The sequence below is a fragment of the Mesoplodon mirus genome (genome assembly GCF_964341445.2).
Source record: "Mesoplodon mirus genome assembly, chromosome: 19".
NCBI classification, from domain to species: domain Eukaryota; kingdom Metazoa; phylum Chordata; class Mammalia; order Artiodactyla; family Ziphiidae; genus Mesoplodon; species Mesoplodon mirus.
In genome coordinates, this window is record NC_138995.1 from 61,462,778 (window position 1) to 61,473,596 (window position 10,819).

At 58.0% G+C, this 10,819-nt stretch overlaps 1 protein-coding gene across 2 annotated transcripts; it reads left to right on the top strand.

The window, feature by feature from the left end:
* The first annotated feature begins 293 nt into the window (after nucleotides 1-293).
* MYADM (myeloid associated differentiation marker) lies at nucleotides 294-7,634 on the top strand. 2 transcript variants are annotated; one of them, XM_082606873.1, is made up of 3 exons: nucleotides 294-510; nucleotides 3,553-3,628; nucleotides 5,302-7,634. In XM_082606873.1, the coding sequence occupies exon 3, from the start codon at nucleotides 5,304-5,306 to the stop codon at nucleotides 6,267-6,269; it is 966 nt and encodes a 321-aa protein (XP_082462999.1). In that variant the 5' UTR covers nucleotides 294-510; nucleotides 3,553-3,628; nucleotides 5,302-5,303; the 3' UTR covers nucleotides 6,270-7,634. The 2 variants fall into 2 exon arrangements, with proteins under 2 accessions (XP_082462999.1, XP_082462998.1); XM_082606872.1 differs by lacking the exon at nucleotides 294-510 and adding an exon at nucleotides 1,010-1,850.
* Nucleotides 7,635-10,819: the final 3,185 nt, after the last annotated feature.

Below are 10,819 nucleotides of genomic sequence, written 5' to 3' on the forward strand. Positions count from 1 at the left end.
TCAAGGAGGTGCGTGAATAGAACCTGGGGTCGTCCCTGGAGAACCTCCAACGGATACCGTGTCCTGACTCCTTCCACATCCTGATGCGGGGCTCATAGAGACCCCCCCTCCCCTAGGCAGGGCACATAATGACAGAGAGGGTCTGTGTCTACCGCCTTTGCAGGGCACAAAAGTGGGCATTACAGGCTCCACACCCCTCCCACCCCAACCATACCCCCCCAACTTCTGCAGAGCACACAGCGTCCAGGTGCCCCCCCCAGCCCCTCCCACCTCCGTAGGGCACGCAGCCGGGGACACAGAGCTCCCGCATCCCTTCGGACCCCTCCCTTCGCGACGCGAGAGTCTTCCATCCTGGGACTCGGCCTCAAAGCCTTCTCAGTAGTCGGCCTGGAAGACACCCAGCAGTAGCAACGCGGGCAGCTGCCGGTCGCCGAGCCTCCACAGCCGCCACGAGGCCCCGCCCAGCGGCAGCCTAGAGCAAGGCCGCGCCGGGGACGACTGCAGAGCGCGGTGAGTGAGCCCGGACAGCAGGGAGGGACCCGGGCGTCCCGGTCCCCGCCCCACCCCAGCCCCCGGCAGTGCATCCCGACCTTCAGCTCCCGTTTGCTTCTTGGCTCTGTCAATCCGTCTCAGGACTCCAGAGCCGCCCCTAAAAAAGGACCCCCGTGCCCTGGGGCCCGGGGAGACCATCCCCTTGGGCCCTCCCCTCTTGCAGGAACCAGGAATCTGGCACCCCCAGCCCCCAGTCTCGTCCTCATTAAGCTTCTGAGCCCCTCCCTCTTTCCAGGAGCCAGGATTGCAAGCCAAAAATATCTCTCCCTTACAGACCCAAGAGGCTTGGCTAGCAACCACATCTGCTCCGAAAACCCAGGAGCCTGAGCCGCAATTGCTCTTTTGAGCCAAGATTCTGGGCCCGCGGCCTGGGAGTCCAAGCCCCCAACTCCTATGACCTCGATCTCAGAAGTCCTGCTACCAACACCCCCCCTCCCCTGCCCCCATCGACAGGGACATATGGGACCTAGGGGTCTGGCCCATCAGTCCCTTACACCGCGAATCCCAGTGTAAATGAGGATTAGGAGACCCATTTTGCTCTTCCCTCAAATTCCTTACTTACAGGAATCCAACCACTGTTCTTTTGGGGACCCAGGAGTCGGGGACCTCAGCCCAGAACCCCCCTAAAGCCTAGGGATCGGCACACCCTCAACTCTTTCCTATTTCAGGGACTCAGGAGACACAGACCCTAGCAAACAGACCCCATTAAATTGAAAGGCCCAGTCCCCCAACCCACCGCGATCTAGATGTCCCAAATTTCGTCCATCCTCGAAGAGCAGGGCCGGACCAGAAGAGGAGGGAGGGGCCAGGAAGGGAGAGAGAGAACGGATTGAGGTGAGACTGGGGTGGGGACCTGAGCTGGGGGGCTCTGTCCTAAACAAAGTCTAAACAGACGGGTTGCCGTGGCAACGGCCTTCCCCGGGCCTGCTCTGGAGACTTCTCCAGTGCTGTGTCGAGGAGGGCACCCCCAGGAGCATCCACTCCGCCAGCTGTTGTGTCTTCCTGTTTTGTCACCACGGAAACAGTGACCTCAGCCCTCCACCCCTACCGCTCGGGGCGGGAGAGCTGCTGTGTATTTATCTCTGGGGATGTGGTCTTATCTTGGCCCCGCCCTCGGGGCGGGACTGGGATAGCCCTGGCAGGGGGTGTCCGTTACTCGGCTCCAGCCCAGAGCTCCGGCCCCGCCCCCAGCCCTGCCCGCGCTCACTCCTCGGCCCTCCAACCGCACCCAGACCGCAGACCCTTCTAGTCTGCAGCTGTCGCTGCTGCTCCAGCCGCAGCCGCCACAGGCCCGTAAGGTGAGGCTGCGGGAACCCCCGAGAGCGGGAGCAGCGTTCAGGATTCTTGGGTGCAGAGGGATTCCAAATGTCTTCAGTCCCTAGAAAGATGGGCTGGGTCAGGACTCGGGTTCTGGAGAGGAGAGGGCTGGGGACCTGAACTCATACGGGTCATTCATCTGAAAAAGAAGGGGGGTTGGGGCCTGGACCCCTGGGTCTGAGGGAGGAGGGGGCTGGGGGTCTGGACTCCTTGGTCTGAGGGGGGAGGGGCCGGGGGTCTGGATCCTGGGTCTGAGGGAGGAGGGGCCGGGGGTCTGGACTCCTGGGTCTGAGGGAGGAGGGGCTGGGGGCCTGGACCCCTGGGTCTGAGGGAGGAGGGGCTGGGGGCCTGGAGAAGCTTAGAATTGGGAGTCCTGGGTTTGAGAAAGGGAGTGGCTGGGGTTCAGAATTACTGACCTCCTCCCCATCCAGGGGGCAGAATCCGAACTTTAGACTCAAAAGGCCACAGACAGGGTTTCAGCACCCGTGGTCCCAAAGTGAAGATGGAGCTGGGCCCCTTGGTGCTGAGAGCACAGGCTGGGGCTCAGGGCGCGCTTCTGAGTTTGCGGAGTGATGGGGTGTGGTGTTTGGCGTGGAGGTGGGGAGAGCACTGGGCGTGGCTAGCGAAGTCCTCAGCTTCTCCAGGAAGCCAAAGGGTGTTTTCCTCTCCCTCCTCGGGTCTCTGGCAGTTCTTTCCTGAGCTCTGACCTCAGGCGACGGCTGGGGTCTCCGAGAGTGGAGACGGACCCCTCCCCTCCGGGTGGTCCGTGCGCTAACTTACCTTCCAGGGGAGACTTAACTGACTGTGGCCCGCCCTCTGCCTCCTGGGCCTGTCCCAACTTCCTCCTAACGGGTCGGGGGAAGCGGGAGGTGGCCCGGGAGGTCCAGCTGTAGCCGGGAGACCAACCTTACGGGAGGTGCTGGGAGGTGTGGCCACTCTCTCTGGACTGGGTTCCAACACTGTGCACAGTTTCCCGCCGCGGGGCGGGAGGCGTCCGCAAGGCGAACCCAGGGGTCCGGGTACACAGCCACTCCTCTCTTAGAGACCCTCTTGGGGGGGGTCCAGGCTCCCGGCCCACCTTATGGGGACCCAGAACTCACATTTTGAAGGACCCAGAAATTCGAACGTGCAGGCTCCTCTTCCTGGGACCTGGCGTCCGGGCTCGGCCCCGCCCTCCCCCGCCGGAATCCGCGAGCAGGGCGGGGGTCCCAGCACCGCCTCCCGGTCCCCGCCACATTCCAAATGGCTGGGCTGACTTGAATCCCTTATAAGGACGGAGACGCAGCGCCGCCCGGGCCGCCCGCCCCCTCAGCCACCGCCCAGGGCCCTCCGGCCGCCGGCCCCGCGGCTTTCCTGGCGGGGGCAGGGTTACGATCATACACGCCCACGCCGGCCCGCGGGGCGTGCACTTTGGCTAGGTTCCCTCCACTCCCGTCCTCGCAGTTTGCGGAAAGAGGAGGAAAGAAGGGGCGGGGCTTCCCCGGGGTCACCATCCCCGACCTCTTAGGGGCTCCGGGCCAAATCCCCGCCCTGGCTAGGAGGCGCGCCCAGGGTCAGCGGAGCCTCACCGCGCGTTCTGGGCGAGCCCCGGGCAGTAGGCCGGCTGGTTGCCTGGGTCCCGGGAGGGTGGAGGCGGGTCTGAGCGGACGCTGACGTTGTTTCTCCCTCCTGTGCTCTGACTAGCTGTTTCCAGGTGTCTGACTTAATCCGCCTCCAGAGCCGGATCTTTCTCTGGTGGGGTCCTCAGCAAAGACCGCTGGTGAGTGGGCTGGGGGCTCTGACTCTTGGGTCTGAGAGGGGAGAGGTTCTGAGGTCTGGACTCCTGGGTCTGGGGGAGAGGGACCTGAGGCCTGAGCTGCTCTGTCAGAGGACGGAGCGGGCTGAGGGCCCTGAACTATGGGGTCTGAGATAAGAGTTGGGGAGTGCAGTGCTCCTGGGTCTGAAGGAGGAGGGGCTGGGGACTTGGATTCCTGGATCCTGAGACCTGGGACCCTGGGTTCCAAAGGGAGGGGCCCAGGCACCTGTGTATATGAGGAAGAAGTATGTTCAGCAGCTGTGGCCTCCTGTGTCCCCAGGAAGCTACTGTACAGGGACAGCTGGGCTAAAGGCTGTGACACTGCTCTCCTGACACTGGAAGGAGGATGTTGCATTGCCTTGGGGCTGAGAGAGGCCTTCTGAGCTTTTTAGAGGTGGCAACCAAGAGATTAGCTATTTTAGGGCCTGAGGGAGGACCTGGACACCTGGTGAGGAATTGAGGCCAGGCCTTCATTCCTGAGGGTCTTTAGGACAAGGACATAAAAGTCAAAGGTTCTAAAGGGATAGAAGAAAGAAGTTGATTCCCCTGAGTCTGGTGTGCTCACGGCTGAGGGCCCAGAGCCCTGGGGTCTGAAGCTGTATTTCTGAATGAGGGAGGACTAGAGATTTCAGTGGCACTGAGCCAGCTGAGAGAATCTGGGGAGCTGAGTTTCCCAGAAGTTGGGGAACTAGTGGGCTGGACCTCATGTTGGGGAAGGGGGAGAGGCTTCCTTTGGGTTGAAGTACTCCAGACCTAAATCCATTTGGCCATAGCAGGAGTGTTGCCAAGATTGGTAAGACCCAGTTCCAGAAGGGAGAGGGGGCTCTTGTCTTCCAGGAGCTGGGGCCAGCCTCCTGCTCAGTGAGAGGAGACAGGCTGGAAGGATGGAAGCTCTGATCAGATGTGGGTCCCTGAGAAGGTTTCCATGTAGAGGCTGGACTCCTGAATGTCTGGAGGCTGGAAATGTTTAGGACGGTTAGGTGAAAGAGAGGCTGGGCTGCAGCGTCCTGGGTACCCAAAGGGAGGAAGTGCAGAGATGGAGTTTCTAAGAGGTCACAGAAGACAGGGCCTCTTCTTCTGCTGCTGCTACTACTTCTTCTTTTTTTTTTTTTAATATTTATTTATTTATTTGGCTGCACTGGGTTTTAGTTGCGTCATGCGGGCTCTAGTTCCCTGAGCAGGGATCACACCTGGGCCCCCTGCATTGGAAACTCAGAGTCTTAACCACTGGACTGCCAGGGAAGTCCCTAGAGCAGAATCTTGAGTGGCTGGGTTGCTGAGTCCCTGAGGGAAGGAAGGCAGCTTTGTGTGTTTGGAGTGGGAAGAAAGATACATGGTTTTACAGGAGTTGGCTTTGGGGGAGAGGAAAGGGGGGCTCTGGGAAGAAAAGAGATAGGGGACTACACTCCTGAGCTCTGCCGTGAGGCTGGAGGGAGGAGGAGGCTAGCACCGGGTGACCACCTCATCCCTGGAGGGCTGGGACTGGCCCAGTTTGAAAACTCGCATCCTGGGTACTCCTCAGCTAGAGTCCAGATTATGTTGTCCACACGCCCCCTCACTCCAGGGAGGCAAGTGCTGGGGGCCTGGATCCTCCAGTTTGGAACCTTCTTAGGACACCTTCTTTCCCCTCCCCCCAGCCATGCCGGTGACGGTGACCCGCACCACCATCACGACCACGTCGTCGTCCTCGGGCCTGGGCTTCCCAACCACCGTGGGGTCCGCTCGGGCACTGACCCAGCCCCTGGGCCTCCTCCGCCTGCTGCAGCTGATCTCCACCTGCGTGGCCTTCTCGCTGGTGGCCAGTGTGGGCGCTTGGACGGGCAACATGGGTAACTGGTCCATGTTTACCTGGTGCTTCTGCTTCGCTGTGACCCTCATCATCCTCATCGTCGAGTTAGGCGGGCTCCAGGCCCGCTTCCCCCTGTCCTGGCGCAACTTTCCCATCACCTACGCCTGCTACGCCGCCCTCTTCTGCCTCTCGGCCTCCATCATCTACCCTACCACCTACGTCCAGTTCTTGTCTCACGGCCGCTCCCGGGACCACGCCATCGCTGCCACCGCCTTCTCCTGCATCGCTTGCCTGGCTTATGCCACCGAAGTGGCCTGGACCCGGGCACGGCCCGGCGAGATCACTGGCTACATGGCCACCGTGCCAGGACTGCTCAAGGTGCTGGAGACCTTCGTGGCCTGCATCATCTTTGCCTTCATCAGCGAGCCCTACCTGTACCAGCACCAGCCGGCCCTAGAGTGGTGCGTGGCCGTGTACTCCATCTGCTTCATCCTGGCGGCCGTGGCCATCCTGCTGAACCTGGGCGACTGCACCAACATGCTGCCCGTCCCCTTCCCCAGCTTCCTGTCCGCGCTGGCCCTGCTCTCCGTCCTCTTCTACGCCACGGCTCTGGTCATCTGGCCGCTCTACCAGTTCGACGAGAAGTACGGCGGCCAGCCCCGGCGGTCCATGGATGTGAGCTGCGGCAACAGGCACACCTACTACGTGTGCTCCTGGGACCGCCGACTGGCTGTGGCCATCTTGACAGCCATCAACCTGCTGGCTTACGTGGCCGACCTGGTGTACTCAGCCCGCCTGGTTTTTGTCAGGGTCTGAGGCTCTGCCCTGGAGGGGCGACCGATTCCCTCTTCTCAGCGGAGGTTCTTTACCAAGTTCTGAGGCCCTCTGAGGTCCTCTTCCCGGCTCCCCTCTCTCCTGCGTTTCTCATACCCTTCCCAACTCCTCCTCCTCTCTTTTCTGTTTCTTTCACTCCTCCTTCTGCTCTCCCTTCCCGTTCTGTTTGGTTACCACATCCTGTTTGGCTTCCTTCTCTTTCTGCTCTCTTCTTTTCTACACGTTCTGCTTTGGGGCTCTTTTCTGGTCGTCCTGTTTGTTTTCTCAACTGCCCGTTGCCTGACCACCTCTTCCCAGTTTCCTTCTGATCGATCAGGAGCCCTGAGACTTCTTCCTTCTCTGCCCCACAGCCCACTCCCACCTCAAAGGTGCTGAGCCCCACATCACACACCCCTTTTGCAGCTGTTCATACCCTGGGCCTCCAGAGGGGCCCCATTGCCAAAGCATGCCTGCCCACCCTGGCTGTGCCTTAGTTGGTGTGTATGTGTGTGTTTCTGGGGGGTGGGGGTGGGTAGCTAGGGATTGGGCCCCCTTTCTCCCAGTGGAGGCGGGGTGTACAGTGTACCTCCCCTTTAAGTTAAAAAACAAAAAACAAAAACTCTGGAGGTCAATAATTTCCAGTGGGTGGGAGGCTTAAAGCATAGACCCTCAGTCCCTAGACCCCGCCTGGTGCTCAGCCTCGCCTGAGATCGGCTCCAGAATTTTTGCCAGGCTTACTAAAAACCCACTGCCTAGAGGCCATCTTAAAGGAAGCAAGGGGTGTATGACTGCCATCCCAACTACTCCCTGGGGTATCAAAACACTGGCAAAAAACTGCATGGTCTTGAAGACAACTGTCTGAAGCATTTGTAAGGGCCAGTGATGTGGCCCTCCAGCCTCAGTGTCAAAAATTGCATCTCCTGCCTTTGCAGGGAGGAGAGGAAAATGGCCACTGCCAGCCTTAAAGGTGATGTTAGCCTGTTTTTTTTTTTTCTTGTCACGAGGGCAACAATCACTGGGTGGCTCTTTTCTTAAAAGGGAAGTTGCTTTTCAAAAAAATTTGGGGGGGGTTGGGGGGAATTGCTACTGTGCCGTAGTCAAAGGAATTGCATTGCTTGAGTGTGTGGTGTACACACGTGTGTTTCTGCGTGCTAGTTGCTTTCTGCTGCTGCTTCCTGCTTCTCTAGGACTCACATACATAACATGATCTATATAAATGTATAAATATATATTTTATTTTTTTTTAATTCCCTGGAGCTTCTGGTTCCCATCAGCCCCTGCTGTCAATCATAGAGAGAAGCCTTGTCCCTTGTCCCACATCCGTAATGTTCTTTTTTTTTAAACCCCAATATAAAGATAAAAGAAAGACTTGTGCTTGCTTTATTAATGGGGAGGGCTCCAAGAGAGAGGGCAAGGCCCAGGTTGATGGGTCTGGTAGGAGAAAGGGGCTGGGGTCAAGACAACTTTGGCCCCATCAGAAAAAAAACTGAGTCTGGATCTTACACATTACTCTCTCTCAAATGAGGAGAGCTAGTTAGGATAGAAATGAACAAGATTTTTCCCTCCTTGGAGTCCCACGAGCACCTCAGAAATACCGTGTCCCATTCTGAGTGCAGCATCTTGCCTCCAAAATGAATGCTTTCAGGTTCCCATTTCTCACGGCGAGAACCCAGTCACCATTTCTTACCATCTGCCCTCTCAGTCATCAAAAACTGTATTTTTCCTCCTAAATCCTATTTATATCTCTCCCCTCCTCCAGGTTCCTTTCGTTTCACCTGAGCTATTGTCCCAGCCTCGTCCTTGGAGCATCCTACCTCCAGCCCACCCTGGCCCCAGAGGGATGCTTTCCAACATTCAGATCTGATCCTGTCCCCCTCTGCTCAAATCCTTCCGTATCCCACTCCACATTGCCTATAGGTAATACCAAAGCCCCTCAGTCAAGGCCTTTGGGATCTGACCCTGCCTATATTCCCACTCTCAGCTCCATTTTACCCTTAGTTCTAAGCTCCCTGACACACGTGGTCAATAAAACACTTCGATGAAGATCAAATGAATTACTCCTGCCATGAATCTCTGTCCCACAGGTCATCTTATCGGTTTCTCCAAGACAATGACAACTACATAAACACATGACTCTGGGAAAAATCAAGGATCATGCAACCCACTTTCTGCATCTACACCCGCAAAAGCAATTGGCAAGATATATTGCAAGGGAGGTAAGGGTCCCGCTGGAAGAGGGGGAAGGGTTAACTAGAGCAGGCGCACATCTTTTTAGTGAGGAAAATCTTCCTTTCGGTGTCTGCAGTGTCCATCCCAGAATTCTGACCTACACCAATCCCTACCTTGTCGAAGGGCGTCTCGCACCCCCACCCCTCCCCCATCCCACGCTTAAACCCCTTCTAGAAGGCACCAGACAGAACAGCTGTAGAACCTTGGGGTGATATGCTGGTGATGCGGGAAAGAACCCAAGCTGAACTAGAATAGAGCGCCGTGGGATTCCTAGGTCAGTTTTCGGGGCCACTCCCGCCCCCTATCCTCTCTCCTGGGGTACGGCGGACGCCTGGAGGTGGCTGGAAAGCCAGTGGACCCCATGTTTTGGGGTTTAGGAAAGTACTCGGATTCTCTTATCTCCCCTTCGGCTTCCAGAAGCTGGACCCCGACCCCCAAAAGTCGCAGAGAGGATGTGGCGGTCGGCCCGAGTCCCCAGGCTCCGCCTCAGCGGGCCATCCCGCTTCGCGGGGCATGCCGGGAGAGAAAGTTCTCGGTCGCGCTGCGAGAACAGCTGATCCGCAGGCCCAGACTACAAGTCCCAGAACACATTGCACCCCGCAGCCCCGGGCGGGCCGTGGTTGTCCTTGGCAACAGAGCGGGTCTACCTGTGGAGCCGGGACTAGGAAGCGCTCGGGAGCTGGGGGAGGGACGGAGCGCGACCTGAGAGAGGCAGAGACTCAGGTGGGGCGACGGAGGGGAGAGACAGGAGGAGACCTGACCGGGCCAACGTTCGGAGAGACCCTCCCATCTCTGTGCAACAGAGATGCACAGAGTATTCCAGAGCCAGCGGGGGAAAGAGATTGAATCACTGAGAAACGTGGAGGGAGAGAGAGAACCCCAGAGACGAGAGGGATTCACAGAGCCAGAGAGATAAATAGAGTGGGTGAGGAAGGGACAAAGATAGAGTTGGGGAGGGGAGAAGGAGAGGGAGAGGGAGCAACTTAAACATTCCGAGAGAGACCCCCCATCGATAGAGAGATTGACAGAGCCAGAGAGTGGGTCAGAGAGAGCGACAGGCACAGAGAGATACAGAAGGAGGAAGAGGCACGCACGAACGGAGAGCGAGATTCGTAGAGACACAGGAAGGGAGAGAGACAGAGACAAAAGCATCTGCAAAGACACGGACACGGGGAGGAGGGGAGAGAAATCGAGAGAAATAGAAGAGGACATGGAAATGAGACAGGGAGAGAGACAGAGATTGACTCTCAGAGAGAAAGAGACGGAGGGAGGGAGAGACAGAGATCCACAGAGCCAGAGAGACAAAGAGACAGGGAGAGGAAGAGATTCAGGGAGACAGAAATGCAAGAATTTATGAGATGGGGAGAGACACAGGGAGACCGATTCACAGTGAGACAGACATGGAGTGAGAGAGAGACACACACCAGGACCCAGAGGGGGTCACAGGATGAGTGACAGACATAAATGGAGATACACAGCGAAGAAAACAGGAAAATAAAAACAGAAATTCTCGGGCTTCCCTGGTGGCGCAGTGGTTGAGAGTCCGCCTGCCGATGCAGGGGACACAGGTTCGTGCCCCGGTCAGGGAGGATCCCACATGCCGCAGAGCAGCTGGGCCCCTGAACCATGGCCGCTGAGCCTGCGCGTCCGGAGCCTGTGCTCCGCAACGGGAGAGGCCACAACAGTGAGAGGTCTTCGTACCGCAAAAAAAAAAAAAAAAAAAAAAAAAACAGAAATTCTCAGAGATAAGGAAAGGAACCCAGACCCACCCAGAGAGACAGAGAGAGCGCCAGGACTAGGGAAAGGAACAGAGACCCCGGGAAATGGACACTCCCAGAGGGAGACCTAGAAGTACAAATTCACAGAAGCCTAGAGAGAGAAATCAAGACTCGGGTGGCATCAGAAAAAGTGAGACACCAAGCCTCCCTGCTCACCATTGGACCCCAGCACTAATACAAAGTTTGTGCAATGAAACAGTGACACAATCAGACACAGAGATCGGAGAGGAGCTGCAGTGGCCTAACAGGACTCACCGAGGCACCCTAGTCGGGGAGGAAGACGGAGCCGGGCAACAGATTGGAGAGGGGGCAGGGCACGGCTCGGAGGATGCCCCCTCCCTTCAGCCAGCCCCCGGCGTGGGTGTGCGCACATGTGTGTGTGTTGGAGGGGAGGGCATTTGTCCCAGGTCTCAAGGAGGGGGACGCCTTTAAGCCGAAACCCCGCCTCTCGGTCGTCATGGCAACGCCTCCCCCCACCCGGGGCTCCCACATTTCAGCAGGTGCCTGAGCTGGAGCTCCCACCACCGCCGCCGCCCGTGCCTCCGG